We start from the raw sequence: 26,263 nt of genomic DNA, 5'->3' as shown, positions 1-26,263 counted from the left end.
AGGCCTGCACTGTGGTGTGGGAACGCTGCGCCCCACGTCTTAGGGCAAGGTCTATGATGATGGGAAGTGCCACTGGAATGGAATGTTCTGAGAAGTGGCGATCACCTTGGTACGCTGGGCAGGAAAAGCAGAAACTGGTGAGAGGAGTCTAGGTATTGAATTACACTAATAGACAAAGTGAGAGCCTCAGTTTCTTCATTCATGCATGACCTGCTTCCGATGGCCTAGAGAGACTGCTTGGGATTTGATGTGGTAGTTCCCTCCTCCCTCCCCCCCTGTTTTTGGCAGCAGGTTTGAACCCTGAAGCCCCAAATGGGATTGGCAGGTGATAGATGTTGATAGGTTAGTCTCAGGTGCCTCAGACAATGCACCTCCTTGAATTGGTGCTTGCTGAGCCAGGAGTCCTCCTGACCCTTCAGGAAGTAGGGATGAGGCAGTGATTAAGGCATGGGCTTGGGAGCAGAACTTCAACCTGCCACGGGCTTAGGCTAGCCACTTGGGGTGGGGTTTTCAAAAGCACCCAGGGAAGCTTCTTGACTCCTTAACCCCCTATCTCCCTTAGGCGCTTTTGAAAATCTCACCTGTAATCTGTCTTGATTGCTGCAATTCGTGAATGTTTAAAGCACTTTGACATCCCTGCTATACGAGGGCAAAGAAGTCTCAATTCTCTTGTTCAGAGCTCAGCAGGGCTTCCACAAATGAGGACAGCAACCCAGACAAACAGCCGTTGGCTAGGAAAGGGTTATATTAGCAGCACTAATCACCTGCCTTCCATAGATAGGCTTCAGTTTAAATTGTCATAGGGGCTGGAGAAGGAATAAATCCCTGACTTCAAAGTGAATCGTTGTCATTGTTAAGAGGAATAATAATTATGTGCGTTTTGTTAGTCCAGATGATGATGAAGAGGAAGAGGAAGGAGACCGGGAGAGTGAACGGAGTTCAGGTCCCCGTGTTTACATTGGAGATGCACCATCTGTCACGATCATTCCTAGGTTAATACCACAGCCCGTGCAAGAGGAAGAGGAGGAAGATGAGGGGATGAGTGATTCGGACTCGGAGGGACCCATCCTGTATAAGGATGAGGAGGAGGATGAGGAAGATGAAAGCCATAACAGTAAGGTTTCATCTTTGGGGGGCCAGCTTCACTCCTACAAACACAACTGCACTTAGCCGTGGTGAGAGCCAAATCAAAGGTCTAGTCAATGCAGTGTCCAAAGTGTTAGCCTCTTGGCTTCATGACAAGTTACATATCCCCAATGTGCGTGGTAATGCACACTGGAAAACCATAATTCCAACTCTGCATACAAAATGATGGGGTCTAAATGAGCTGTTAACCACTGAAGAAAGATCTTGGAGTTGTTATGGCTAGTTCTCTGAAAACATCTGCTCAGTGAACAGCAGTCAAAAAAGCTAACAGAATTCTAGGAACCATTAAGAAAGAGAGAGATGATAAGACAGAAAATATAATGCACTACATAAATTCATGGTACGCCCACACCTTAAGTACTGAGTGCAGTTCTGGTCGCCCCATCTCAAAAAAGATGTATTAGAATTGGAAAAGGTACAGATAAGGGCAACAAAAATGATTAAAGGTATGAACCAGCTTCCATAGGGGAGATGAAAAAAATTGGGACTCTTCATCTTAGAAAAGAGACAACTAAGGAGGGATATGATAGAAGTCTATAAAATCACAAATGGTATGGAGAAAATCAATAGGGAAATGTTTACCCATTCACATAGCACAAGAACCAGGGGTCATCTAATGAAATGAATAGGCAGCAGCAGGTTTAAAACAAAAATAAGGAAGTACTTCTTCACACAATGAACAGTCAGCCTGTGGAACTTGTTGCCAGTGATGTTGTGAAGGCCAAAAGTATAACTGGGTTAAAAAAAGAATAAGATAAGTTAATGGAGGGTAGGTTCATCAATGGCTATTAGCCAAGATGATCAGGGATGCAACCCAATGCTTTGGGAGTCCCTAGCCTCTGAGTGCCCGAAGCTGGGACTGGACAACTGAGGATGTATCATTTGATAATTGCCCTGTTCTGTTCATTGCTTCTGAAGCATCTGGCTCCAGCCACTGTCAGAAGACAGGATACTAGGCTAGATGGACCATTGGTCTGATCTGGTATGGACATTATGTTATGTTTCCCCTTTTCCTCACCCCTTCAAACACCCCAGCTGCCAACCAGCCCGTGTACATCCCTGCCTGATAGGAAAAACATCAGCAGAGAATGCCACCAAAATAGTAACCCCACACCCTTCCAGCCCCCTCTCTCTAAACAAAAGGGTGTTACTCCTTTTATCATGCTGCAGGCTGTGCTGTAGCTGCCTCACCTTAGTGACATTGAGCTCCAGCTGACTGGGGAGCTGTGATACTTTATCCTGGTGTGTGCAGAATGCCAGGCTGGCCCGTGGGTCTCCCCACTTTTTATAGCTTGTCTTTACTCATGCCAGGATCCCTTCTTCCTTTTCCCACAGGCTCTCTAGCTAACAAGGTGAAGAGGAAAGACACGCTGGCCATGAAACTGGGCAACATGGGCACCCAGCAGGAGCTGGAGGAAAAGAATGCTTTCCCTCGGAAGAGCAAGGAGGAGTGGAATGAAATTCGGCAACAGATTGGGACAGCGCTGATCAGGTACAAAGTGCAGAGGAAAAGAAAAATCCTCTCCAGTCTTTGGCATAACTAAGGGTGAGCCAAGAAATCTGTTTGCCTGATCAGACCATGTTGAAATGTGGCAACAAGGGGCTTTTTCTCTGCTGGTTTGGGATTGGGGTGCTAGGGTTGAGTGTCATTTCCCCCTGAAATAATGTGAAGACAAGAAGCTTACATTTCAGGCAGGACAGTTTCCACCATTCAGGAGGGAAGCCCATTTGAGCTGGAAGAGCCAACTCTTCCTATCCCAATTGCTTGTCCGACTCCTCGTTTCCTGGATTGAAACGGGCTGCTAGAAAACCAAGTTCCAGGGGCTACATTGAGCAGTGATGTGATATGATGTGATTTGGAAAACGGGTGCAAGTGGCAAAGTCCTCTAGTTTGCTGTGAGTAGGTATTCTGTGGGAGGCTGGGTGACACCGGTGCTGCACTTCCTGACGTTAGCGGGTACAGCTTGCTTACCCAAGGGCTGAATTTGGCCTGGGGAGGAGTGGGAGTTCTGTGGGTGTAAACTAAAGCAAGGCTGTGAAGTGTCTTGTCCTCGAGCGACACACCTGGAGCCCCTCTTATGCTGCCCACAGCTGAGTTGGGTTCCTTCACATCTAGCTGGGATTCCCGTGCAATGATGCTTCTGAGTTGTCTCAGCACTTGCTGTGCTGGCAGTTCTAAGAAAAGGAACTGCTGTATGATATCACAGTGGTCCAGCTAGTTCAGTGTCCTGTCTGACCGTGGCCAATACCAAATGCTTCAGAGGCCTCCTGGCCTCCACTCACTGTTCCCTGTTCCTCCTCCTCAGCCACTGGGGAGAGAGAGGAGACAGCAGGACACTTGACCCACCCTGCTGCCTCACCACCTGCCCCCTGTTTTTCTTGTAAAAGAAAAGACTAGCAGGGTCTTATTCAGTGGGACAAAGCAACACACCGCGTTTATTGTAAATGTAAGAATATTAAAAAGCCGTCACATTCACACACACATTCATACCCAAGAAGTTCTGCAAGCTGGTGTGATATAATTGTCCTTTTATGTGTTGCTCGAGCCAGCCTAGTGGCCAACTAGACTGGGCACAAGGAGGGAGCCGGGCCTCTGTCAGACGTGAATCCGATGCTCCAAGATGACAATTGCAGACTGAGACCCATAGTTTCCATGTTTTTACCTCCTCTTTTAAGCTTGCTGGCTCTCACATAGTCTATGGGCCTTGCTGTCATGCTTCCTCCAGGTTCAGCATAGTTGTTAATCACCAGCTAATTGCAAGCATGACTATTCTCTTCTTTCTGTACTTTGTTTGTTCCCAGGGTGGATCCTTCCGTACTTTAAGGTCATTTATTTGCACTTTAGGGTCATTGATGTGCATTCTTTGGCCTTCAGGGTTAGGATGGCAGTTGGTGTCTTTACTCCCCTTTCTGTTGTTAGAGCAGTTTAGGCTGGCGTCTTTTTATGCCCTGCACATACATTCCTCACTCACACACACACACACAGAGAATTTATCAAGATACTTTTAGGTTCAAAAGTACAAGTTTCAGGAAAGAGCTTACTTTAATAAACTAACAAGATGGAGTCCACTTATGCCACACTAAACAGCACTATACCGTTATCGTAATAGTAAAGGAAGAATTTCTCTCTGCCTCTATCTCACTTAGACAATAAAACAAGGAGTCCACATCTGATTTGTTTGCACAGCTCACACCACCTCAGCTACTTCTCACCTGCCTCAGCTCCAAACTGCAGGCATGCACTCATCACCAGCCGCCTCATCCTCCCCAGCTTTCAAAGCACCCCATCCATCACCATCCTGGCCGGTGCGGGTGTTCTGCTGCATCCGGACAGCGCTGGGGCTGGGGGAGATATGCCCCTGGTTACCACTGCGCTAAGTGTGGGCTCAGCTTTTGCCGTCCAATTGTGCCCCCACTCCTTGGGGTGGATGAGGAAAAATGAGTGACCTGCTGCCATGTTACCAATATTGCAGCATGGCAGCTGTGCCCTGGTTTATCTGACATCCTCACACAAGCTGTTTTCCCTCTACACTCCAGCCCTTCCAGATGTGCAGGTTAACTTCTTTGAAGCATGCAACAAATACAGAGGTATTGGAAGTTACACTGAGGCCATTTACATCCAACTTCTGACCAGCTTGCCCCTTATGTGTTACTTACACCACTGCTTTCTGGCCCAGAGAACTCCATGGAAGCTGCACCCCGGAGGCCCATTTCACGCCAGTGGTCTCCGCTGTCTGGGTGAAAAGCTATGTTGGTATATGGAGGGCAGAGTGCACAATAGCTGTCTGTGGTCTGAGCAGTAATGATTTTAGTCCGAAAAAGGGGAACAAGATGATTAAATTGAGCATCGTATTAATTCTGTTACCTGATGCCTCCAAATGAGTGTTTGCATCTGTGTGTCCTACAGGAGTATGGCTGGGCAAGTGTAATGATTTCTACCTCCTCTTGTTTAGGCGTCTAAGTCAGAGACCAACAGCGGAGGAGCTGGAGCAAAGGAACATACTTCAGCGTGAGTAACAGCTGCTCTAAAGCTCCCAAACACTTAGAACAGGGATGGCCAACCTGCGCTCTCAAGCCGCATGCTGCTCTTTGCTTATATAAATTGGCCAGCTGCTGCTGAAATTGAGGCATGGGCCTGAATTTTCGGGGGAGGGTAAGAGAAGTGAAATTGACCAGCTGCTGCCAAAATTGATGCATCAGCGTGAATTTTTGCAGAGGGTAAGAGAGTGTGGCTCTTTGCGATATCTACATCTATTTTTTTGACTCTTCGTCTCTGACTGGTTGGCCACCCCTGACTTAGAAGTATTGCTGGGGTTTTCTGGGATTTTTTTGTTTTTTAATTTCCTCTTACCATTCACTTTGCTCCAGATGCACTGAGATCTCCTGGGCACATTGGCTAAATAGAGCAGGGCCTCTGCTTGGCGCTGTGGTGACAGGGCACTCTGTGGCCTGGTTACGTCACTGTATAAAAACAATTTGGATTAGATCTCCCAGTTACACTGTTCCCATGAGAAATGGTTTGAATGATAGTTAATGAGTGAAACTCCATAAAATCCAGAGTCCTGCTGTAGAAGGCCCTGCTTCTCCGTTGTAATGTCAAAGGGGTGCAGGGCAGACTGTATGCCTTCAGCAGTTTTAGAGCTAGGGTTTTAGGTCACGATTTGCAAACTGTACTGAGCTAGCGTTACCACGTTGTTCTGTAACCCTTCTGTGGGGTACCAAATGCTGTCCTGTCTGAAGCTTCCTGGAGAATCATGTGAACACTCGAGCACAGTTCAAAGGAATCTGCTCAGTGATTTAAACTTGAAGGATTGTTAAATAACACACGTGATTTCTTCCCTTGAATTTTTGAAAGAGGAGGTATTCTGCTGGGATGTAAACATTTGACTGCATGCAGCCCACAGATCACAGCATCATGCTAGGGCATAAGACCCAGCAGGTAACTATGGTCCGTCTGGCTTCATTGCCCAGGATGAATGCAATTAGAGTTAACAGTGTAAATGGCGAAAAGAGACAAGACCTTAAAAATCAACTCTAAAAGGGAAAATGTCAGGTTAGAGATGATTTTAAACAGCACTGTCTTGCTCTGTATTGCTCTTTAACCCATTAGCATAACCGGATTTAGGGGGTTGTTTCAAATGCCCATTTTAAAATATGATTTACATCCATAGGAGCTGAAGTCACTCAGGTGCTTTAGCAAATGTTATCTTGAGTCCTCTGCTAGCATGAAGGAGGGCTCTGGTTAACTACTGAACCCTCCCAAGGTAAGGCCTAGTTTGCCATCCTTCGTCAGTGGCACTGTCTGATTCAGACATCCTTTGCCTACCTCTCACAGCATGCCTGCAGTTACTACAGACAGACTGTAGGAGATGCAGATATTCCACTGATATGAAAAGCTAATTTTCTGTGTTCAGCTCTTGACAGTGCTTTTCAAACGTGAGTGGTGTTGGCTCTGCTTAAATCAATTTTTTTTCCCTTATTAGAAAAAAATGAGGCTGACCGGCAGGCTGAGAAACGGGAGATTAAACGCCGACTCACCAGAAAGGTACTGCAGTGCTCCCTGACGTGTTTCCCATCTCTCTAAGCTGTTGTGGATGATGGCGGTAGTAGGAACCTAAGAGTACATAGGGAGATAAGGAAGTCATGCGGCTGTTCTGTGATTATCCAGAGCACCCTCTGACTATAACTAGCTGGGAATTGGTCTAGTGTGTCAAGGTATTCCTACTGCTCCTATCACTGGGGTGTCAGAGTTCTGTATTAAAACAGCAGTGGCCATGATTTTCAAACTGCGGGGCCTGAAATCCAAGTTCATAAATAAATGCCTGGGAGAAATTGATGGAAGCTGCAACTGCTTAGCCATTGTCTTCAGTGAGATTTGTGTCCAGCACCTCTGAAAAAGAGGCCACTTATATTTAGGTGCTTAGACATGGATTTAGGAGCCACACTTTAGGCAGCCAGCTTCAAGAATTGTGGCCACAATTTCCAGAATGGACAGAATGTGAAATGAACAGACTTCCAGATTCTAACACTGCTGTCTCCCATATACCAACAGGATTATCTATTGATCCCAGATGGTTCTAGCCCACAGACATAGGGTTAAACTCGTCCCATACTTGTGGCTGGGAAGGAATTTTTCCAGAGCGTATTGATATGGAGCTTGAGTACATGTTGCCATTCCCTGGGGCAGTAGGCGGGGACCATGCATTAGAATCAGGTTAGGGATATACCCCACATAGTCAGTCTCCTGCAGTGGCAGGGGAAATGGTATTGAGGTGCCAAGGTCCCTCCCTCCATCTGTTCCTGTAGCTTTTGTTTGAAATCCCATCCTGGCCCTGTGTTTTTTACACTAAGTCCTACCGTAGACTCACTTTACAGATGATGCAATTATTAACTCTTCATTAAGGACAATATTTGCGTGCTGTCTGGCATCCCACATCACAAGCAACGAGCTATGTCCTGTGATCTCTCTCGTATACATGATAAAGATTAGATGGTGGGCTCTTGTGCCAGAATGCACATTAGTGACATGGACGGTCAAAGCTGACTTGTCGTCCGTTGCTTTCAGCTTAGTCAAAGGCCTACAGTGGCTGAACTGCAGGCCAGGAAGATCCTGAGGTTTAATGAATATGTGGAAGTGACAGATGCTCAGGACTATGACCGGCGAGCAGATAAGCCATGGACAAAACTGACCCCTGCTGACAAGGTAATGGGGAGAACACTCTTCCAAACCCTTGCAGCCCCAGGTTGGATACTTCACTCTAAGGGATGTGAACTCTTCTTCCTTTTGCATCAACTCTTCTGAGCAGTGGGACCTCCGTCTCCCTCCCCTCTCCTGATGGACTCATCCCACCTCCCTAGCCCCATCCTGTTGCGTACCCACTCGCTACCAGCACACCAACAGCCTCCTGTTCCCTACACACAAAGCCCCTTAGGGCTCCATGCCGCTTTCTCCCCATTCCTGGCCCAACTCCCTCTTTTTACTCTGGCCTCTGAAGTGAGGAAGTGGACAGGAGCCAATAGCAGGAAGAAGCAGGGTACAGATGCGGGGCAGATCGAGGTAAGAGAGGGATGTTCTTGGCACGCTGAGGCAGGCCTGATGAGGATTGCTGCAGGAAAGAGTCTCATCCAGTTCCATGCACCATCATCCTTTAGGAACTGGCCAGACCTCAGAGTATCAAACACCTGGGGATTAGCCAGTATTTTAGAGTTAACCTGAGCCTGGAGTGGGGTTGCTGAAAAAGAAATGGGAGAGCTGCTGAGTTTGATCTCCAGTACCTCACTTGGGTTATAGTCATCTGCAGGCTCCCTCTTCAACAATGAGGAAATGGAGGCTGTGGTCAATCCTGTCTGTTTCAAAACTTCACGTGCCCTTCATTGTATGCACTAAGAGTAATTGAGATGGTGCAGACTAGCCACAAGCAGATCTGTACACGCAGCACGTCCTCTTGCTGTAAATGATCGGTGGGGGGGAAATACCCAGCGAGTGTGAGCTGAAAGGATTTCTCTCCTCCTCCATGCAGGCTGCCATCCGAAAGGAACTGAATGAATTTAAAAGCTCTGAAATGGAAGTCCATGAAGACAGCAGACACTTCACACGGTGAGTGAGACAAGACCTCACACATCCCTGTGCTCGCCTCCATATAGGCCATAGCTGCTTCTGGTTTTGCTCTTAAAGCTGTGTTCTGAGCCTCTTAATCCAAGCTTTAATATTGAGTAATGAGTTTTAATCCCATCTGGCAGAAATGACCAGATGCAGATTTCACAGACATTTTGTCTTCACATTCCCCATGGCAGGGAGCTTCTTGGGTGCACCTGCCTGTAAATGGTGGGTCTGGAGATTTGGTAATGGGTTATTGGGCCTTTCGCCTGTACATTGTGGGTTCAAATCCCAGTAAATCAACAGCTGGTCAGTGGTTTGCTTGCTATTAACTAGTATGTGAAACAAGTGGATGGTGGTTCCATCCCCTAGGAGCCAGGTGCCCACGTCACAGAAAACACCATCGCAATTCCCTCCCACCCGCTCGACAGTCTTTGCAAAGAAGTAAATGGAGCATGGAGACTGACCAGCTTGTTCCTTGACATGGTCCCGCAAGGGTAGGGGTGGGAGTGGGTTAGCCTGGCAGTGCAGGAGACATTCTTTCTCTCAGTCCCCACGGGGGTGGATTGGCGTGCAGGAGTGTGAAGTGCCTCTAAAATGATCACTCAGAGCCCAGTGATTTAATGCAGTCAATGCGGGCATTTTATTAAAGACAGCCTGATTTTTTTAACATCCATGACACTTCATTACAGTTTACCCAAATTCCAGCCGTGACACTTGTTTTACTCTTTTATTTTAGGTACCATCGGCCTTAATCCTCCAAAAGAGGGGGAGAGACCAGAGGAGAGAGGATTGAACGCATGTACTATTTCCATCTCCGGAGCAATATAGTGAGGGAGAACCTTGGGGCTCATCCAAGCTTTGCCTTGAAAACATACCCAGAAAAGGGTTCTCAGCTGGGGCTATCCTATCTGAATGTAGCATTTCACTGGAACAAACGCATCTCGAGTGCCATCGGGCTGGAACTGAACACTATACCTCGCATGATATAGCAATACTCCCCATTGCATCGAAGCATCCTGGCTCACCTTCCTGGGGACCACAGCGACGTTGGACTTGAGCTCTTCCACGCCTTCCCCAACTCCCTTTATTGCTCACAACAGGCCCTGTTCTCCACTGTAAATAGTCCTTACAAACTGGTTGGAACCTTGTTTTGTTTTTCCCTTTTTGGTAAGGGGGCGGGGGGAAATAATCCAAGCTCTGATGTTCCAGAGAGCTGGGAAGCATGTGTGTATATTTGCTGTGTACAAAGGAAATCTTTTAAAAAATGCTGTCCTGGCAGGAAACTGACGTGACTGTTTTTGGTTTTGCTTGCTTCTTTTAAATGTACTTAATATTTTGAATCACTACTGACCAATGGTATGTTGCCCTGGAAGGGAAATGTATAAATCTTAACAACATATGCTACGTCTTGTACATTTAATTTTTTATTTTACAAAAACCAAACCCACGAACCTGCTCCTACGTTAATAGACCTGAGACAATTAATAGACCTGAGACAATTAAGGCTCGTTTAACAGGAGCTGCAGAAACAGGAAATGACTGTTGCCTTTTAAAGTTTTGTTTTTAATTTCAGGAAGTTGTGGCATGTAATAAGTTTTCTTGGATTATGGCTTCCTCTATTTTTTTTACTCTCCCAAATCAGGGTGAAACTTGCCTTTTCCTATTCTCACAGCGAAACCTACTGGAAATTCTGAGAATTACACTGTGGAGGGGAAGAGGTTTTAAAAAGTGACCTTAAAATCAGTCAGTCTTCTGAGAATGTTCTCTTATCAGTTCCTACTGAATGTTTTTAATGCTGACATTAGCTACTGCTGTAGTGGTGTGCGCACAGTACTTGTCCTGTCGGGGTGAAATGCCGTGCGGAATGCGGGGAAGGCAGGGGAAGATATTTAAAAATATAGGGGATTTGGGATTAATGGGGGGTGGAGGGTTCTGTACTGTTGGATCACAGGCTTGTCTTGTTCTTTCTTGTTCACGCTGTTTGCTAGAGGTCACTCTTTTAGCCTGTGCTAAGTAGCAGTTGGCACTAGTGTACTTAAGGTCTATGTTCATGAATCCTATGTATGCCTGCCTAGTGTGGAGACCTTTTCATGCTCTTGGAACAGCTCTTCTGCCAAGTATCTGCTGGGCCAGTCCTATGGGGTATAATGTGGCACCCTCATCTGCTGCCTTCACATCCCAGAAGATCCAGTTAACCCCCTGCTTCATCTCAGTCGTGCTCTTAGTGCAAGGAATCACTGGGGATAATTTCTCATTTCTTCAGGGTTCCCTCACTGCCGCACAAAAACAATGATTCACAAGCAAAAGGCAAAGATTGACGTTCCCTTTATAGAAAACAATATGAAGCTGGTGCATTGTACTTTCAGACTGCTTCCCTGATGTACAAAATCTCTGTAGACTAAATGATTGCATTGTATATCTGTCTTCCTGTTGACAAATTTTAATTATTAAATAAAAGTATTTTAGGAATTTTTTGTAAACAAAACAGCTTGTCTTGCATTTTGTGCCCTTAGCAGGAAGGTGAGAGCATCGGGGTTGAAATACTGGGGAAAACTTCAGAGGCAACGCAGCCGCTGTCAGCCTGAGGAAGAGCAACTCAGTTCTGTGCGGTTTTATTCTTTGCCACTCTGTCAGCTGAGACCATGGCTATGGTCCTGTCCACCTAGCAGCTGGGAGGGCAAGAGGGGCCCAGCAGTCCCACAGCTGGGGCGGGCGGAGGGCAGGGGGGCTGGGGCTTTGCTCTGGGCTAGGTCCAGAGGAGCCAGCGCACGTTGGTCCCTGGGCGAGGCCTGAGGGTTCCCGCTGGGTGCAATGCGCTGGGGTGAGAAGGGGTCTGGGGGCAGGCCGGGGTGACACCCCTCCCCCATGCGTGGGGCTGCCTGCTCCTGTTCCCCCTCTCCCCAGGGGGAGGGGAGGAAACTCCCCCTCCCCCACCGCTGCTGGCCTGAGGCAGGGACGGGGAGCTCCTGCAGGGGGCGCTGCCTGAGCTCGCGGCCCCCCATCGTGGCGCTGCTGGCCGCTCTGGGCAGGGAGAACTTGGAAGCCACCGCGCTGCACAAACCCGCCTCTCCTCCGCCCGAAGCCATACTCACACGCATGCGCTTTAGGCAGCCGTCGCCCCGAACCAGGGAGCTATTGCGCATGCGCCGAAGGCTGTGCCGGCCCCTCCCCTCCATTTCCGGCTCAGCCTGCCGCGCATGCGTATTGGTCCAGCTCTTCCCGTCGTGCCCTAGGCGCTATAAATTCTCTCGGCCCCGCCCCGCTCGGTCTTTTTCCTCGGCGCGAGCGAGGTGAGTGGCCGGAGCGCGCGATGGGACTGGTGCGGCATGGATGGCGGTAGGCAGAGACTGCTGCCTGGCGGGGGGGGGGAGATGGTGGCCCGGTGGGGTCACGATTCCTTCCTGGACCGCGGCGAAGGGGCGGTTAGGGTGGGGGTGGTGCGTGGTCCTCGCGGGCCCGCCTCACTTATTCCCTTTCGCTGACCGGGGGGACGGGCCCTTTCTCCGCCCTGAGCCTGGGGCTCGACTGCGGCCTCGCCTCCCTCTCATCCAGTGGCGGCGGGGCGCGGCCCCTTCCCCCCACCCCCCGGCTGGGGCTTCCCGTGGGGCGGGGGCAGGCGCTGGGCGGTAGGGGGTGGGCAGGGCCGGTAGAGCTATCGCGGCCCCTCCGTCCGGGCCGCTCGCCTCCCTCAGCGAGCTGGGCCGGGGGGGGGTGGCGGCTCTAGTAGCGGTTCCCTGGCCCGGGATGTCTAGGTTGGAGCATCCGCCGTGCCCCTGCTGCGGCCTGCCTAGGGCAGCTGGGCCGTGGCGTGGCTGGAGCAGATCTCGGGGGGGGGGGGAGCATGGGCCTGGCTGACCCGCTTCTGATCTGCGAGCCTAGTGCCGCCCCTGCCCCCCCCCCCAAATCCCGGGCCAGGATCCAACGTGGGCATCCGGAGAAGTTGCTCTCTCCTGGCTCTGCCCGGGCGGCGTACGGGAGCGTAGGGCCTTCGGGCTCCATGACGTATAGTCCCATTCCGCGACGTTGGAGAGCGAGCCGGGCCTCTGGTCTGCAGCCTGCATATTCCTACTGCTTCTCTGAGTCCTCGGACTGTGACTGAGGAGATAAACCATGCAGGAGACATTGCATTCCTCAGATGGCTTCTCGAGGGTGTGGGCAGCACTTCCCAACACCATGAGACCCAGCAAGCAGGGATTGTCTCAATTGTTCTAACCTGTGTTTTGCTTATATTTCTGCAGGTTTGCAGGCAGTGCACTCCTGCCCATGAGGTCAGTATTTTCATCACTTATAATTTTCAGTGTGTTCCTAAATCTACCCTTCCACTCCCTAATATTGTTTTCTAGGCTGGGTCTGCGTGGTAGCCCTACCCAGAATAACAGATCCTGCAGATGTAGCACGCTCAGCAAGGATAGCAAAGTTCAATGTACATTGTAACTAAGCATGAGTCGCCCTGTTAGAAAGCGTTGTTGGTGGCCCTACTTTCTCACAGTAGAGGACTTTTTGTCTGGGTGCAGGATAGGGCTTTTGGGAGAGCCTTTAGGCTTGTTTATTTAAATCTTGTGACAATAACAGTCCTCGTTACATGCATGTTCTTATAATAATTGAAACTTAGCAGCTATGTTGTGGTCCCTGTGCTTTTTCAGTGACTTGCTATAGCTCTTTGTTTTGATCTATCAAAATAGAAATTTTAATAAAGGTCCAATGTGAATTCTAGTTCACCTACATCACCCTATCTCAGTGTTCACAAAGCAGACTTGTGTGGTACATTTGGTCAAAGCAGTTTTCACAATATTACACTGGTGGTCTGTCTGGCACATGTCCTGTGTATGTGTGTAACTGATGCATGGTGCAAACTGGTGCTTTGAGTTGAGGTTTTTGGATCACTGAATTGATGGGGTGAGAATTAAGTAAAGTTCAGTTTCTAATTGGGGTGGGGGAGTGGTGAAATTGTGTGTGAACTAGAATAAAACAATACTAGAGTACATTGGCGTTTCAATCCAACGTGGACATCCAGAGAAGTTGCTCTCTCTTGGCTCTGTCCATGTGGCGTATGGGAGCGTAGGGCCTTCGGGCTCCATGACGTATAGTCCCATTCCACGACGTTGGAGAGCAAGCCGGGCCTCTGGTCTGCAGCCTGCATATTCCTACTGCTTCTCTGAGTCCTCGGACTGTGACTGAGGAGATAAACCATGCAGGAGACATTGCATCAGACAAATAGCTTCTTGCAAGGGTGGTGGATATGTGTTAGAAACACTTTAGTGAACTATAGGGAAATCTGATGTAATAGAGCTGAATTATCTACTCATCTGAAACTCTGCTTTCTTCTAGCTTCAGATGCTATGTGGCACCAGCTGAAAAGGTGAGTAATATACTGTGCATTACTTCTTGTCTGCATTACTTCCAGACATTTTGTCTTTTGTCCTTTTAATTCTCTGCAATTCATAGCTGAAGTTTATTAGCATAAGCTCTTTAGTTTTGTTAGTAAATGAAAGAGCGGTATACCTTAGTTTAGTGTAGAAGTTTCACTTCACTGTAGCTATCCAGAGAAACTACTCGGTGATGGCTGACCAACAGAAGGTGAATCTTGTAGCTTCTAGGGCATTTGGGATGGACTAGGCCTGAATTTGTGCTTCTGGGGAGTGGTCCTTAAATATAGATTACAACCTGCTATGAGAGAATGAAACTACAAAAAAAACTGCCTTGCTGAAAAGCATGAGTATCTGGGGCTTTACCCTGGGGCTAATTGTTTGAGTACACCTTGGGATATGTGTTCAGGTTCCCATGGTGTTTAAATTGTTGAGGATCAGGATTGATAAAAATAAATTTTGGTTTTTTTATTTTAAAAACCATTTTTATTTAAATCAGATTTTTGATTTTTTTTTAAAATCATCAATAAAATACTAAATTTCTCTTTTAAAAAAATAAGTTACAATTAAATCTCATCCACAAACATGCTAAACATATACTTGCAGTCTCATAAAAATGAATTAATGGCTCTAGTCTGTCCAGCCTAACTACCAGCTCTTGCTTCTTGGAAGTTCTGGGCTTTCAGTTTGTTTCTCAGCAGACTAAAGTCACATGCAAAGAAAGATACAGGCTGGATAGGATTGTTGTTGTGTGCTTATGTGGTGGTGGAGATGGGCAAAGCAAGGCAGAGGAATTAGTTAAGACACTTTTAAAGACAGAGACAAAGGATGGAGACAGAGTAGAAAGGAACATTGGAGTGGTCTGGAAAGAAAAAAGGAAGACATTAATCAGTACACACACAGCTTCCTATATTCCCTCACATTTTTTGCCACAGAAAAACTCAGGGTCTCTCTTACGCCCAGAAACCATATCTGGGACTATTGTGAAGAAATTCCTTCCCAAGGGAAAAAAGGAAAACGTGTCAAGTGCAAGAAGGAGATGCAGGGCCTAGTTGCAAGAATGAAACATCCATAAGGAAAACTGCTTATTGGGAGAAAATGATGTGGATGTGTCTGAAGAACAATGTGGATCAACTGATTAGAAACTTAAATAATTCACTTTGCAATGCATCATTCTTCAAGACTCTCTTTGAGTCTAAGTGTGATGTAACAAGTAAATTCCCAAGTTGTTTGCTATGTTGGATGTTGCTAGGAAAAAAAGTTTAGGTTAGCTAATCCTTATGGCTTGTTTAATTAGGTAACTAAGTGTAGAATCTATCACCTAAGTATACGGTACAGTAAGAAATCTAGAGTTGCCAGTTGCCACTGGGTGTCATTTTCTTATTTTGTATTACATAATACATGCCCCTTATTTTGAATATCATGGCCACAGACCGTAATGGTGATGCTGTAAATCTATTCGCTATTTTACTTCAGTATAACTGAGCTTTCCCAAGGGAACCCCATCTTATACTTGTTTTCACAAAAAACAGAAGTGCCAGTGCGTTCTATGGGGCTTGCTCCAAAATTAAGTGCACTCTGAATGCAGTTAGTCTTAGCTTTTTTGATAATTTGGAATTGGATCTGCATCCTTGCTGAAAAAAATGTAAATGACTAACTGAATAACAGAATGAGAAGAACGACTATTCAAAATCATTTTTGAATTTTGTTTCAGGATCTCATTTAAGCATAAGAGATTTTGACTGTGACTGTCTATCTGCAACAACCTCAGAGTCATCCGTTGGTACTTTTAGCAGCAGTGCTGCAACTAAACATATTTCAGACAAAGTATCAGTAGCAAGCAAAAGATTCCAATCATCCAGTAAAACCACCACCATGGATGGGTTTGTAGTAAGGACCAGCAAATAACAAGAAGACACCATAGATGAAAATATTGCTCGGTTCATTTATGCCACAAATTCTTCTTTTTGCATTGTTAACAATCAAAACGTTGACATGGTTGAGTCCTTACCACTAGGCTGCACTCCACCTGGTAGAGCAGACATTGGTTGCTAAATAACTTGAACAGTTTGCAAGAAATACTGAGGGGAAAAGGCAGGAAAACTATGAATAAAAATGACAGTGGGAGTGGGAAGATGAGAGCTAGTTGTAGAAGTTTTAAGTACTGTGTACATTTAGTGTTGCGATGACTTTGTCTGTTAGAGTTGTTTAAAATTTGAAAATTAAAAAAAAGATTTTAAGGACAGCCAGCAACTCAGGAGACTACTGCAAATTTGAAAAATTTAAGATTTAGTTTAATATAATAAGTGCTATTGTGTTTGTGTGTGATTTAATTCTTACCATTCCTAATGTGCTGCTGCATCTGCAGCTTGACACCGGTAATGAGTATTATGTACTATTTCCTAACTTGATTTTTATTAATTTATCTAAAAAATTACACATAGTATACCCTCCTAGATGTTGTAAAATGCTATATTGAGTTGTAAACTAACATGTTTTAGTGATCAGATTTGCACCATTGTTTAGGAAATATGTGAAGAAGTATCAGTGGGGAAACTTGATTTAAATCAATGATTTTCTCTTGGTGATTTAAATCGCCTTGATTTAAATCCACCTTGTTGAGGATGGATTAGGGTGACCTAAAACGTCTTTCATCTTTAACTTTTGGGACTTTGCTAAGTCTTCTCTACTAGAAGCTGTGGGAGATTCTGGGGCTGGCTAGTTCAGTGCTTCAGCAGAGCAGTGGAAGACAGGAATACTGAGGCAGAGAGAATTTTGAAGCATATGAAATGGTCTCCGATAACTTTGGGGTGTGTGTTTCAATCTACATGTTATAGCAAGGCGAGTTTTGATATTGGTACCAGAATGAAATCCATACAATGTGGCCTTACCTTTTTGGAAATCATTTGCACTTCCTATGTGCATTTAACAAGCTTTCAAAGAGCTTTAATTCCAGAACAGTAAATCTTGCTACGTTCCCTGTGAAAAATCAACATTAACCTGATACTACTTATGGGGAAACTAAGGCACAGCAAGGTGCCCTTAGTTACACAGCAAGTCTGCCAAAACTGTTAATAGAATCCAGGTCTCTTGACTAGTCACAGGCTTTAACCACAATGCTATCCTTTCTCACACTAACACTGATATTTTGTTTAAAATACCTAGGAAAATCCCATAAAACAAAACCATTGACACTTGTCTTTACTCTTTCTCCAGGTAAAATGAAGAAGCAGCTGGATAACAGGTTCACTCTTTCAGGTTCTATCTTTGGGTTCTCTTTCGAATCCATTTTCCAACAGTATCCCTGCAGTTCCACTTCACGTTCCTGCCCTGATCTCCTCTTTTGACTGGATAGTATTTAGTAATTTATTCCTTTGTGTTGATGTGTAATTACTCTACTGACTTGGTATGCTAACTCCTAAACACCAGGATTTGATCTCATAGTTAAATTGAAGAAACGAGGAGTTAGTGCAAAGTTTATACAAAGGAAAAATGTAAAGGTAATGGTCTGTTATGTTTTTCACTGATAAGGAAAGTTCTGGTTTGTGTTCTACTCCTTGGTCGTGCTTTGTGTAGTCTCCAGGTAGCCTGGTGCCTGCAGGGAGAGTGACAAGTGGACTATGGCTTAATGGCAACCCTTCCAGCTATGGAAGTGGCAATGGCACTGAAATGCTGCGTTTACTTTGTCAAAAAATGAGATTCATAATTCACCACAGGGTGAATTAAAAATTATTTTTTAATTTAAAAAATCCAATTTAAAGTTGTATTTAAAATACAAGTTCTCAGAAAATCTGTTAAATGAAATCTGAGTTTAATACAAAATATCTAAATTTATCACCTCTTAACATTTCATTAAAAAATAGGGAATTCATAAGCCTCTATCAACAACTTAAAGGCTGCTTTCCTATATAAACAAGGAGAAATCGTGCTTCTGAGGTTAGTCTTTATAGATATGACACAATAGGCCATGTACTGTATTAAGGGCTTGTTTTGTTTAATAAAAATAAAATTTATATGCTGTTCTGTGTTTGTTTAAATAATTCCAGTTATCATTCTAATGCAGTTTGACACAAATCATGAACAAAAAGTTAAATTATCTTGTAAATAAGCATATATCATTCATCATCTTCTAACATACTAAAAATCTACCATTACTAAGAATCTGAAAATATTAAGCTAGATTTAAATACATGTTTATAGTTCTAGTGAGCCCTTCTAGTTAGCAAAAATGATGGACCAAATCTCGGGTAAAAGCTTTTCTATTTAGCTTTAACTCCATGTTTTAATGGTTCTGTCAATCAATGAGTGCACCTTTAGAAATAACTGAAGTACAAATGGGAAGGCTGATCAAAATGAGTGATTTAAATGGAGGCTTTCCACTTGGTGATTTAAATTTAAATTGCCTTGATTTAAATCAGTTCACCCTGCCACAGATTCCCCAGTGGTCCATCAGTGGTCCACGGTCAAGCTGGAAGAGCATATTGAGTGGGGTCCTGCAAGGAGGGGTCCTGTGTCCAGTTCTGTTCAATATCTTCATCATTGATTTAGATAATGGCATAGAGGGTACACTTACAAAGTTTGTGAGAATGCCAAGATGAGGGGTTGCAAATGCTTTGGAGGATAGGATTAAAATTCAAAATTATTTGAACAAATGGGAGAAATGGTCTGAAGTAAATAGAATGAAATTCAATAAGGACAAATGCAAAGAACTCCACTGAGGCAGGAACAATCAATTGCACACATACAAAATGAGAAATGATTGCCTAGAAAGGAGTACTGTGGAAAGGGATCTGGGTGTGCTAGTGGATCACAAGCTAAATGAGAGTCAACAGTGTAACACTGGCAAAAAAAAGCCATCTTGGTAATTCCGCTTTGTTCTTTGCTGATAAGGCCTTAACTGAAGTAGTGTTCACATCAGAGTACCACGTTTCAGGAAAGATGTGGACAAATTGGAAAAAGTCCAGAGCAACAATGACTAAAGGTCTAGAAAATAAGAGGCGTGAAGAAAAAATTGGGTTTGTTCAGTCTGGAGAGAAGACTGAGGGTGGGGGGGACATCCTAACTGTTTTCAAGTATGTAAAAGGTTACGAGGAGGAGGTTGAAAAATTGTTCTCGTTAACCTCAGGAGAGGACAAGAAGCAATGGGCTTAAACTGTAGCAAGGGAGGTATAGGTTGGACTTTAAAGAAAAACTTCTTGTCAGGGTAGTTAAGCTTTGGAACAAAATGCCTAGGGAGGTTGTGAGGTCTTCATCCTTGAAGGTTTTTAAAAACAGGTTAGACAAACACCATCAAGGAATGGTCTAGCTGTTATGCAGCCCTCCCTTGAGTGCAGAGGACTGGACTAGGTCTATTGAGGTCTCTTCTGGTCCTACACTTCTGTGAGTCTGGGATAAGTGAGGAGGACCTCTCATGGATCAGTAACTGATTAAAAGGTTGGAATAAATTATCAGTTTTCAGGGATGAGATGTAAATAGTGGGGTTCCTCACGGATCTGTACTGGGACCTGTGCTGTTCAGCATAATGGTAAATGATTTGGAACAGGTAGGTGGCAAAATTTGCAGATGACCAAATTACCATAGTTAAGTCCAAAGCAGGCTGAAGAGTTTCAATGGGATCTCTGAAAACTGGGCAACAAAATGGCAGATGAAATTCAATGTTGATAAATGCAAAGTAATGCACATTGGAAAAAATAATCTCAACTATATGTACTAAATGATGGGCTCTAAATTATCTGTTACTGCTCAAGAAAGAGACCTTGGACTCCTTTCTTGGATAGTTCCTGGAAAATCTGGTCAATGTGCAACAGCAGTCAAAAAAGCTAACCGACTAATGGGAACCATTAGGAAAGGAATAGACAATAAAACAGAAAATATAATGCCACTATATAAATCCATTGTACTGCCACACCTTAAATAGTGTGTGCGGTTCTGCTTCACTCCATCTCTAAAAAGATAGATACAGGTAACAAAAACTATTAGGGACATGGAACAGCTTCCACATGAGAGATTAAAAAGACTGAGACTGTTTAGCTTGGAAAAGAAACGATTAAGGCAGGTTATGATAGAGGTCTGTAAAATCACAAATGGCGTGGAGAAAGGGAATAGGGAAGCGTTTACTCCTTCACATAACACAAGAACTAGGAGTCACCCGATGAAATGAATTCTTTACACACACAGTCAAAATGTGGAACTCGTTGCCATGGGATGTTGTGAAGGCCAAAAGCATAAGTGGGTTCAAAAAAGAATTAGAGATGTTCACAGGTCCATCAATGGCTATTAGCCAAGATAGTCAGGCACACAACCTCATGCTCCGAGTGTACCTAAACCCCCAATTGCCAGAAGTTGGGACTGGATGATGGATCATTCGAAATTGCCCTGTTCTCTTCATTCCCTCTGAAGCATCTGGCACGGGCTACTACTAGAGACAGGATCCTGGGATAGATGGACCATTGGTCGGACCCAGTATGGCCGATCTTATATAAATGTATGCAAATTTCTAATTTGATGCGTCTCCATTTTTAAGCCCGTGTACATACAATGTAGCATCCAGTCTGCCTGGCACGAGGTTTAATCTGCAATTGCCCTACGCATGCAGTACAAGCCATTGAAATGTTCTAGAAACTAGCTTTTTAATTCAGTGACACTTATGCACAGGTTGGTATTAGTATTAAAGATGGTAATACACAGCTTCAATTGGGCATCAATCAAAGTGCTCACTAAGCAAAAAATGGCCATTTTTATATTAACAGATCTAAGCACAAGTCTATGTACTTGTACAAAATGAAAATGGTGGTAGCGGTGATAGTAATGCTAACAATATGCTTCGGGAATTTTCCCTCTACAGGGCAGTTACAGTATGTGAAGACATGGAGGATACAAGCCCCTTAAAGCTTAGGTCAAAGAAAAAAAGACTGTCCACAAACTTTGAAAAATGTGTTGTTTGTCAAGAAAATCTGAAGAATACAAAACTGTCAAAAGCTACCAGTGCTGGACAGAACTCTGTAATGCTGGCAGCAGAAGCCAGGAATGATGAATTGTATTGGCGACTACTGGGTGAATTTTCTAGTTTAGACGATGTGCCACCAATATTCTATCACAGGGGTTGCTTTCAGAAATACACAAGCAAGTCAAATTTGGCACATGTCAGAGTTATATTGAACGCAGGAAGGAAAACAGACTCTGAATCTGATCAGAAAGCATCATGCTCACCTGCATCTATAGCCACCAGTGCAAGCACGTCCTCCAGCGATTGGTCCTGTTGCATTGTTTGCTTGAGAAAAACACATAAGAAGGACAAGAAACTTCATAGAATAGAAACATTTGAGAGAGCAACCAATCTAAGGGAGGCCGCACTTCAAAGAGGAGATGATGACATGTTGTGCAGGGTATCTGTGGAAGACTTGATTGCTAAGAATGCAGTTTATCACTCAACATGCATTTCTTCCTACTTGAGTAAAACAAATCTTAAAGCAAAACAATTGAGTCACGCTGTAGCAGTACAGTCACCACATGACATTGCATTTTATCAGCTGACTGAAGAGATAGACAGTGATCTTATGTACAACAAGAAAACTCTTCTCCTTTCCACGCTTCTTCAAAGATATAAAGCCCTACTCCCCTCAGAGGTAGAAACCACAAGCTATTCCAGTAGCAAATTACAGGCAAGATTAGAAAAACACTATGGGTCTGCAATTTCATTCCATGCACAGCACGGGCAAGGCAAGTCTACCATTGTTCTGTGCAGCGTAATGACATTAGCTGATGCTATCCAAGCTGCTAGTAATGGGAAGCAGGCCCTTAAGTCATCCAAATGTGTGGATGTTCTGCCGGCGCGAGAGCTTGGTGACCGGCTTTCAAATGAACAGGTAGTTTTGTATAACGCTGCTTCAATCCTTCGGTCTAAAATAGCCCAAATAAAAGTCTCAGAATATTATCCAAAGCCAGGTGATTGCAATTTACAGAGGCCAGCTACTTTTGTGCCCCAGTTGGTGCAGGAGTTTGTCCTTCGGCTGATAGACAAAGAGGCAGATAATTTAGCTAGCAGTGAGTATCATCCTTCAGAAGATATTCAAAGAAGGTGCTGCTCAATTGCGGAGTGCATAATATTCAACAGTAAGCCACGTGCTCTTGACAGAGATGATGAACAAGGTGATGTTGACTAGAAATGTCACCAACACTATTACATTTCAATGATACCTCTACAAATGTATTATTAAGAGTGTTTCACCCTTTAGATTGTTGTCGTGATGCTTTAAGGTCACAAATCCAATTTTATGTCGAAATAATGCATAGCGGCATTAAACTAACAGAAACATGCACATATTACAAAGTGGTCGTCTTAATGGTGTCATTTCTGTGGTAATGGCACCGCCAGACAGCTCCACATCAGACCTCATCTTAAAGTAGACATCATCAGCTTTCAAATGATTTATGCTGTGTGTGTGTGTGTGTGTGGGCAAAGAGGGGCACATTGTCAACCAAGCGGTAGTGTCTGTTGCTTATGTCTACACTAGACTTCTAGAACACTAGCTAATATGCTCTGTCAGCACACCCTTACTCCTAGTCTAGACAAAAGCTTACTAAGCAGGAAAAACATTAGAGATGTTAATTAGAAGTAGAAATGTTCTAATGGGCTCCCCGATCCAAGCCATCCTGCATTGTAGGAGAGGGTGGGATGTGGGGACCTAAGGTCACGTGTGCTGTATTTGAGTGTAATACCTACTAAGGAAAGTCTGCAATATTTCTTCAGAAAGAATGTTATGGATCCTGTCTGAGGGGTTCAGTTGTATGACTAATAAAGGAATTGCTTTTAAACAGTGGTGCTTGGATCATGATCTGTCCTTCAGTGACGTGACTGGTTAAAGGTTCCATTTCACTCAGTGAAACTCAGGAACACCTGATGACTTCTCATGTTTCATACAAACAGCTGTTTGCACTTGGGTTCTCCAAGTCTCCTTGGAAGGTGTCTGGGGATCAACCCTCTCAGCTCCAGTGGTATCAACTCTTCAGGACTCAGTGGACCAATCTGTAGCTTCCCTAATGCCAAACTTGCTGAAGAAAATTCCAGCAGATGTGGCTGTTGGATTTATGAAGCAATCTTGCTTGGCAACTTTCTTAATAGGGTACCTAGCCACCAGCTTGCCTAGGGTGAGCCTTTTAGAGATCATCATCAGACCCAGGGCATAGGGTTACCAACTTTTTGTTACAAAACAGCATTAGTAATACCTTAATGAAAATATTTCTGCTAAGAAGTGACAAAGACCTACATTTTCATTTCTCTGTAAAATGCCATGAATACCTGAAGAAGAGCTCTGTGTTGCTTCAAAGCTTGTTTCTCTCACCAACAGAAGTTGATCCAATAAAAGATACTTACCTCACTGACCTTGTCTCTCATGAATGCCTATGGCATTATATGACTAAAATGAAATAGTTTTTGGTGAGGGTTTGAACATTCCCCTGCTGTATGTGTAACCAAATCATTGAAGCAGTATATGAGCAATGGAAACTCATTTCCATCCGCCTCATGAGTGACAGGAGTAGTTAGACCTGAAACTTGGGTAAATCAGATCTTTAAAATCAGATTTAATAGCTTGAAATTTTAGTGGCATGGGTAAGAAAAAAAAGGGGTTTTGTCATGACAGTGACTCTTTAAAGGAGGAAAACATTCCATGAAAACTTAGTCCAAATGTTGAGTGCAGAAAAAAATGGAGAGCTGAAGCGAACAAAAGCTTAGCAAAGTTCACCCAAATTCTGGTAAGACATTCATGTTATGTTCAAGGCTAAAGATATGTTCCAAGATACTAGCCATACACAAGGCTAGGCAGAAATATAAACTGGCTATTTTCTACGGGTACCTAAGTAACATTGTCCAAGGTGAAATATAACAGAAAATGGACATAGTCTGTGTTGTTATTTGAAAGGCCTTGACTACATGGGGAAACTTGAAACAGTTGAAGACCACTTCAGTGCAGCAGGCTTTATACTGTTCTTTGTGGAAGGGACATCACCATGTTTAAACTGCTCTCTAAAACCTACTTTCTTCCATGCATATGATTTTCTATTTATATCGCCATACCCCCTAGATGCCCTAGTTATGGACCAGGACCCCATTGTGCTAGGTGCTGTACAAACACAGACCAAAAAGATGATTTTTGCCCCCAAAGAGCTTACAATTTATGCTGATTTTCTCTGCTTAGCCTAGGAAACATTTCTCACGATATTTCATCCACGGTGCTGTGTAGCTGTCTTTAGATCCTATAGGATAAAGTGGTTGTCAGCTGTTCTGACAATTTATCCCCATTACAAAATCTGCGTTTAAACAGGCAGAGTCTGAACAAGCCCTAGAATGTGCTTCCTTAACACGTTGGACATGCTGCTCTTCTTTGCTTCAAAGATGTGAAGATCATAGCATAACGCTTAAATGTCTGCAGCGCAGCCAGGGCGTTAAATGGCTTCCCTGTGTAGGCAAGGCATTTTGGAACAGACCTGTTAACGCAGCTCTAAAATGAAGCATGACTTCATCTCCGCAGTGGAATGTGTGTAATAGGTTATGGAGCCATGTTGCCTGAACGCCCGTTTGGCCAATCCTCGCAACAGTGTCTGTGCTGAGTCTTAGAACAGACCGTGTTTCTGTTCAATTATGACTAATATGACTCAGGGCTATTCTGTTGCTTACCAAAGGTCTCAAAGCTTTTTACTGGGATTAGTTAATCCTCACAAACACTCCCGTGTGATTGTTGTGCATTTCCCCTGTTTTCAGCGCTATGGGGAAGGGAGACACAGAAATGACTCGCCCAATGCTACAAATAATCAGCAGGGGTAGGAATTTTGACACATAGGAACATAGGACTGGAAGGGGTCTCCTGGATCACTGAGTTCAGTCCTTGTTCTGTCATGATCCCTTTAATAAATGTATCAAGATCGATCTTAAAAGTCGTTAGGCAGTTTGCCCCACTTCTATGAGAAGGCGACTCCAAAACCGCACTCCTCTGATGGTTGGAAATCTTTTCTTTTCCAGCCTAAATTTATTCATGGCCAGTGTAGACCAAGTGGTTTTCAACTCTGAGCACTAGGGATCAGTCTGTGCCATATGAAATCTGTCAGTGCAGCTCTATATTTTACAGTCTTAAGGGAACTCGACTGGCAATTGCAATCCTGCTATGGGGACTGTTAACGCTGTGCCACAAAAACTGGTGAACGGTAATCCCAAACACTTGTGAAATAAGTGCTCACACTAATTGTTTCACGTCTTTCCTGATAGGAACAGGATTAGGAAAGAAATGGGCTAAGCCACATTACTGTGATTTCCTCAAGGATACCATACGTAGGCTGTAAGATCTCAGAGCAGGGATAGGGTTATAGTTTGTCTTGCACCAGTCTAGTAAAGGAGATGACTTTCTCATACGAATGACTGTCACAAGAAGAGCTGTTACATATGGCACCCACGACGCTAGGAAAGCAGATCATTACATGTGTGATTTCTTGAGCTACCAAGGACAAGCCTCTGCTCTGCATGAAGTGTGGAGTGGGAGGAAACCCCCCAATTGTCTTTTGTTCCATTCGTGTCATCCATAGGCAACCAGTGAACAGGAACTTGTCTTAAATAATGCAACTGAGGCCTGGTTACAACTCTAAATTATAATCGCTGCCGGTAGCCATCCTGTAGCACAGTCACAGGCATTGCAAACCTAGAGTGAAAACAATGCAGCAGTGCAGCAAGCCACTCCATTATTGCCTGGAAGGGAGCAGTATGGTCTAGTGGGCAAAACACCTAGGCAGGAAACAGGAACTGCCACCTGGATCTGCCACTATCTGTGGCCTTGGGATGTCACCTAACCTCGCCACCGCCCCATTTCCCTTCCCCTGAAATGGGGACAATACTCCTCCAAGGCAGCTGCTAGTTATGTTTCCACAGCACTCTGAACGGTACAAAGAGTGAATGGAAATGTTTCCAAAGTCCAGCGGGAGCATATTGAAAAAAGGAGTGTTCATGGTCAGCGTTTGCGTCCTCAGGAGCGCAGCACTGGGCCTGAATGGCTAGAAATTGGCAGCAAACACTGGACAAGCAAAAGGAGGCTACGAGCCAGCAAAAAATAATTCTTAAACTATATCCCCTGGAGTAACGCAAGTTGTTTGCAGTGCAAGTTGTTTG

The 26,263-nt window shown here is 44.6% G+C and overlaps 1 protein-coding gene, 1 long non-coding RNA gene and 2 other non-coding genes across 9 annotated transcripts in view; all 4 read left to right on the top strand.

The window, feature by feature from the left end:
• Positions 1–10,355, top strand: part of PHACTR4 (phosphatase and actin regulator 4) — a 91,732-nt gene extending 81,377 nt beyond the window's left edge. For all 6 annotated transcript variants that reach the window (XM_067543253.1, XM_067543255.1, XM_067543254.1 and 3 more), the window contains 7 exons: positions 888–1,114; positions 2,482–2,638; positions 5,100–5,155; positions 6,630–6,691; positions 7,712–7,849; positions 8,667–8,743; positions 9,483–10,355. In XM_067543253.1, coding sequence (XP_067399354.1) covers positions 888–1,114; positions 2,482–2,638; positions 5,100–5,155; positions 6,630–6,691; positions 7,712–7,849; positions 8,667–8,743; positions 9,483–9,498 — 733 coding nt within the window. In that variant the 3' untranslated portion in view covers positions 9,499–10,355. The remainder of the gene's footprint in view (positions 1–887; positions 1,115–2,481; positions 2,639–5,099; positions 5,156–6,629; positions 6,692–7,711; positions 7,850–8,666; positions 8,744–9,482) is intronic.
• Positions 10,356–12,664: 2,309 nt separating this feature from the next.
• LOC137149776 (small nucleolar RNA SNORA73 family) lies at positions 12,665–12,871 on the top strand. Its single transcript, XR_010918840.1, has one exon. It is a non-coding gene; the product is annotated as a small nucleolar RNA SNORA73 family (small nucleolar RNA).
• Positions 12,872–12,982: 111 nt separating this feature from the next.
• On the top strand, positions 12,983–18,129 carry LOC137149702 (uncharacterized). Its single transcript, XR_010918826.1, has 3 exons — positions 12,983–13,014; positions 14,075–14,105; positions 17,329–18,129. It is a non-coding gene; the product is annotated as an uncharacterized lncRNA (long non-coding RNA).
• Positions 13,744–13,950, top strand: LOC137149775 (small nucleolar RNA SNORA73 family). The gene has a single exon (XR_010918839.1). It is a non-coding gene; the product is annotated as a small nucleolar RNA SNORA73 family (small nucleolar RNA).
• Positions 18,130–26,263: the final 8,134 nt, after the last annotated feature.

Source organism: Emydura macquarii, unplaced genomic scaffold (assembly GCF_026122565.2).
Source record: "Emydura macquarii macquarii isolate MOO-44397 ecotype Brisbane River unplaced genomic scaffold, CSIRO-AGI_Emac_v2 contig_820, whole genome shotgun sequence".
Lineage (NCBI taxonomy): Eukaryota > Metazoa > Chordata > Testudines > Chelidae > Emydura > Emydura macquarii.
This window is presented reverse-complemented; position numbering and strand designations above follow the sequence as displayed.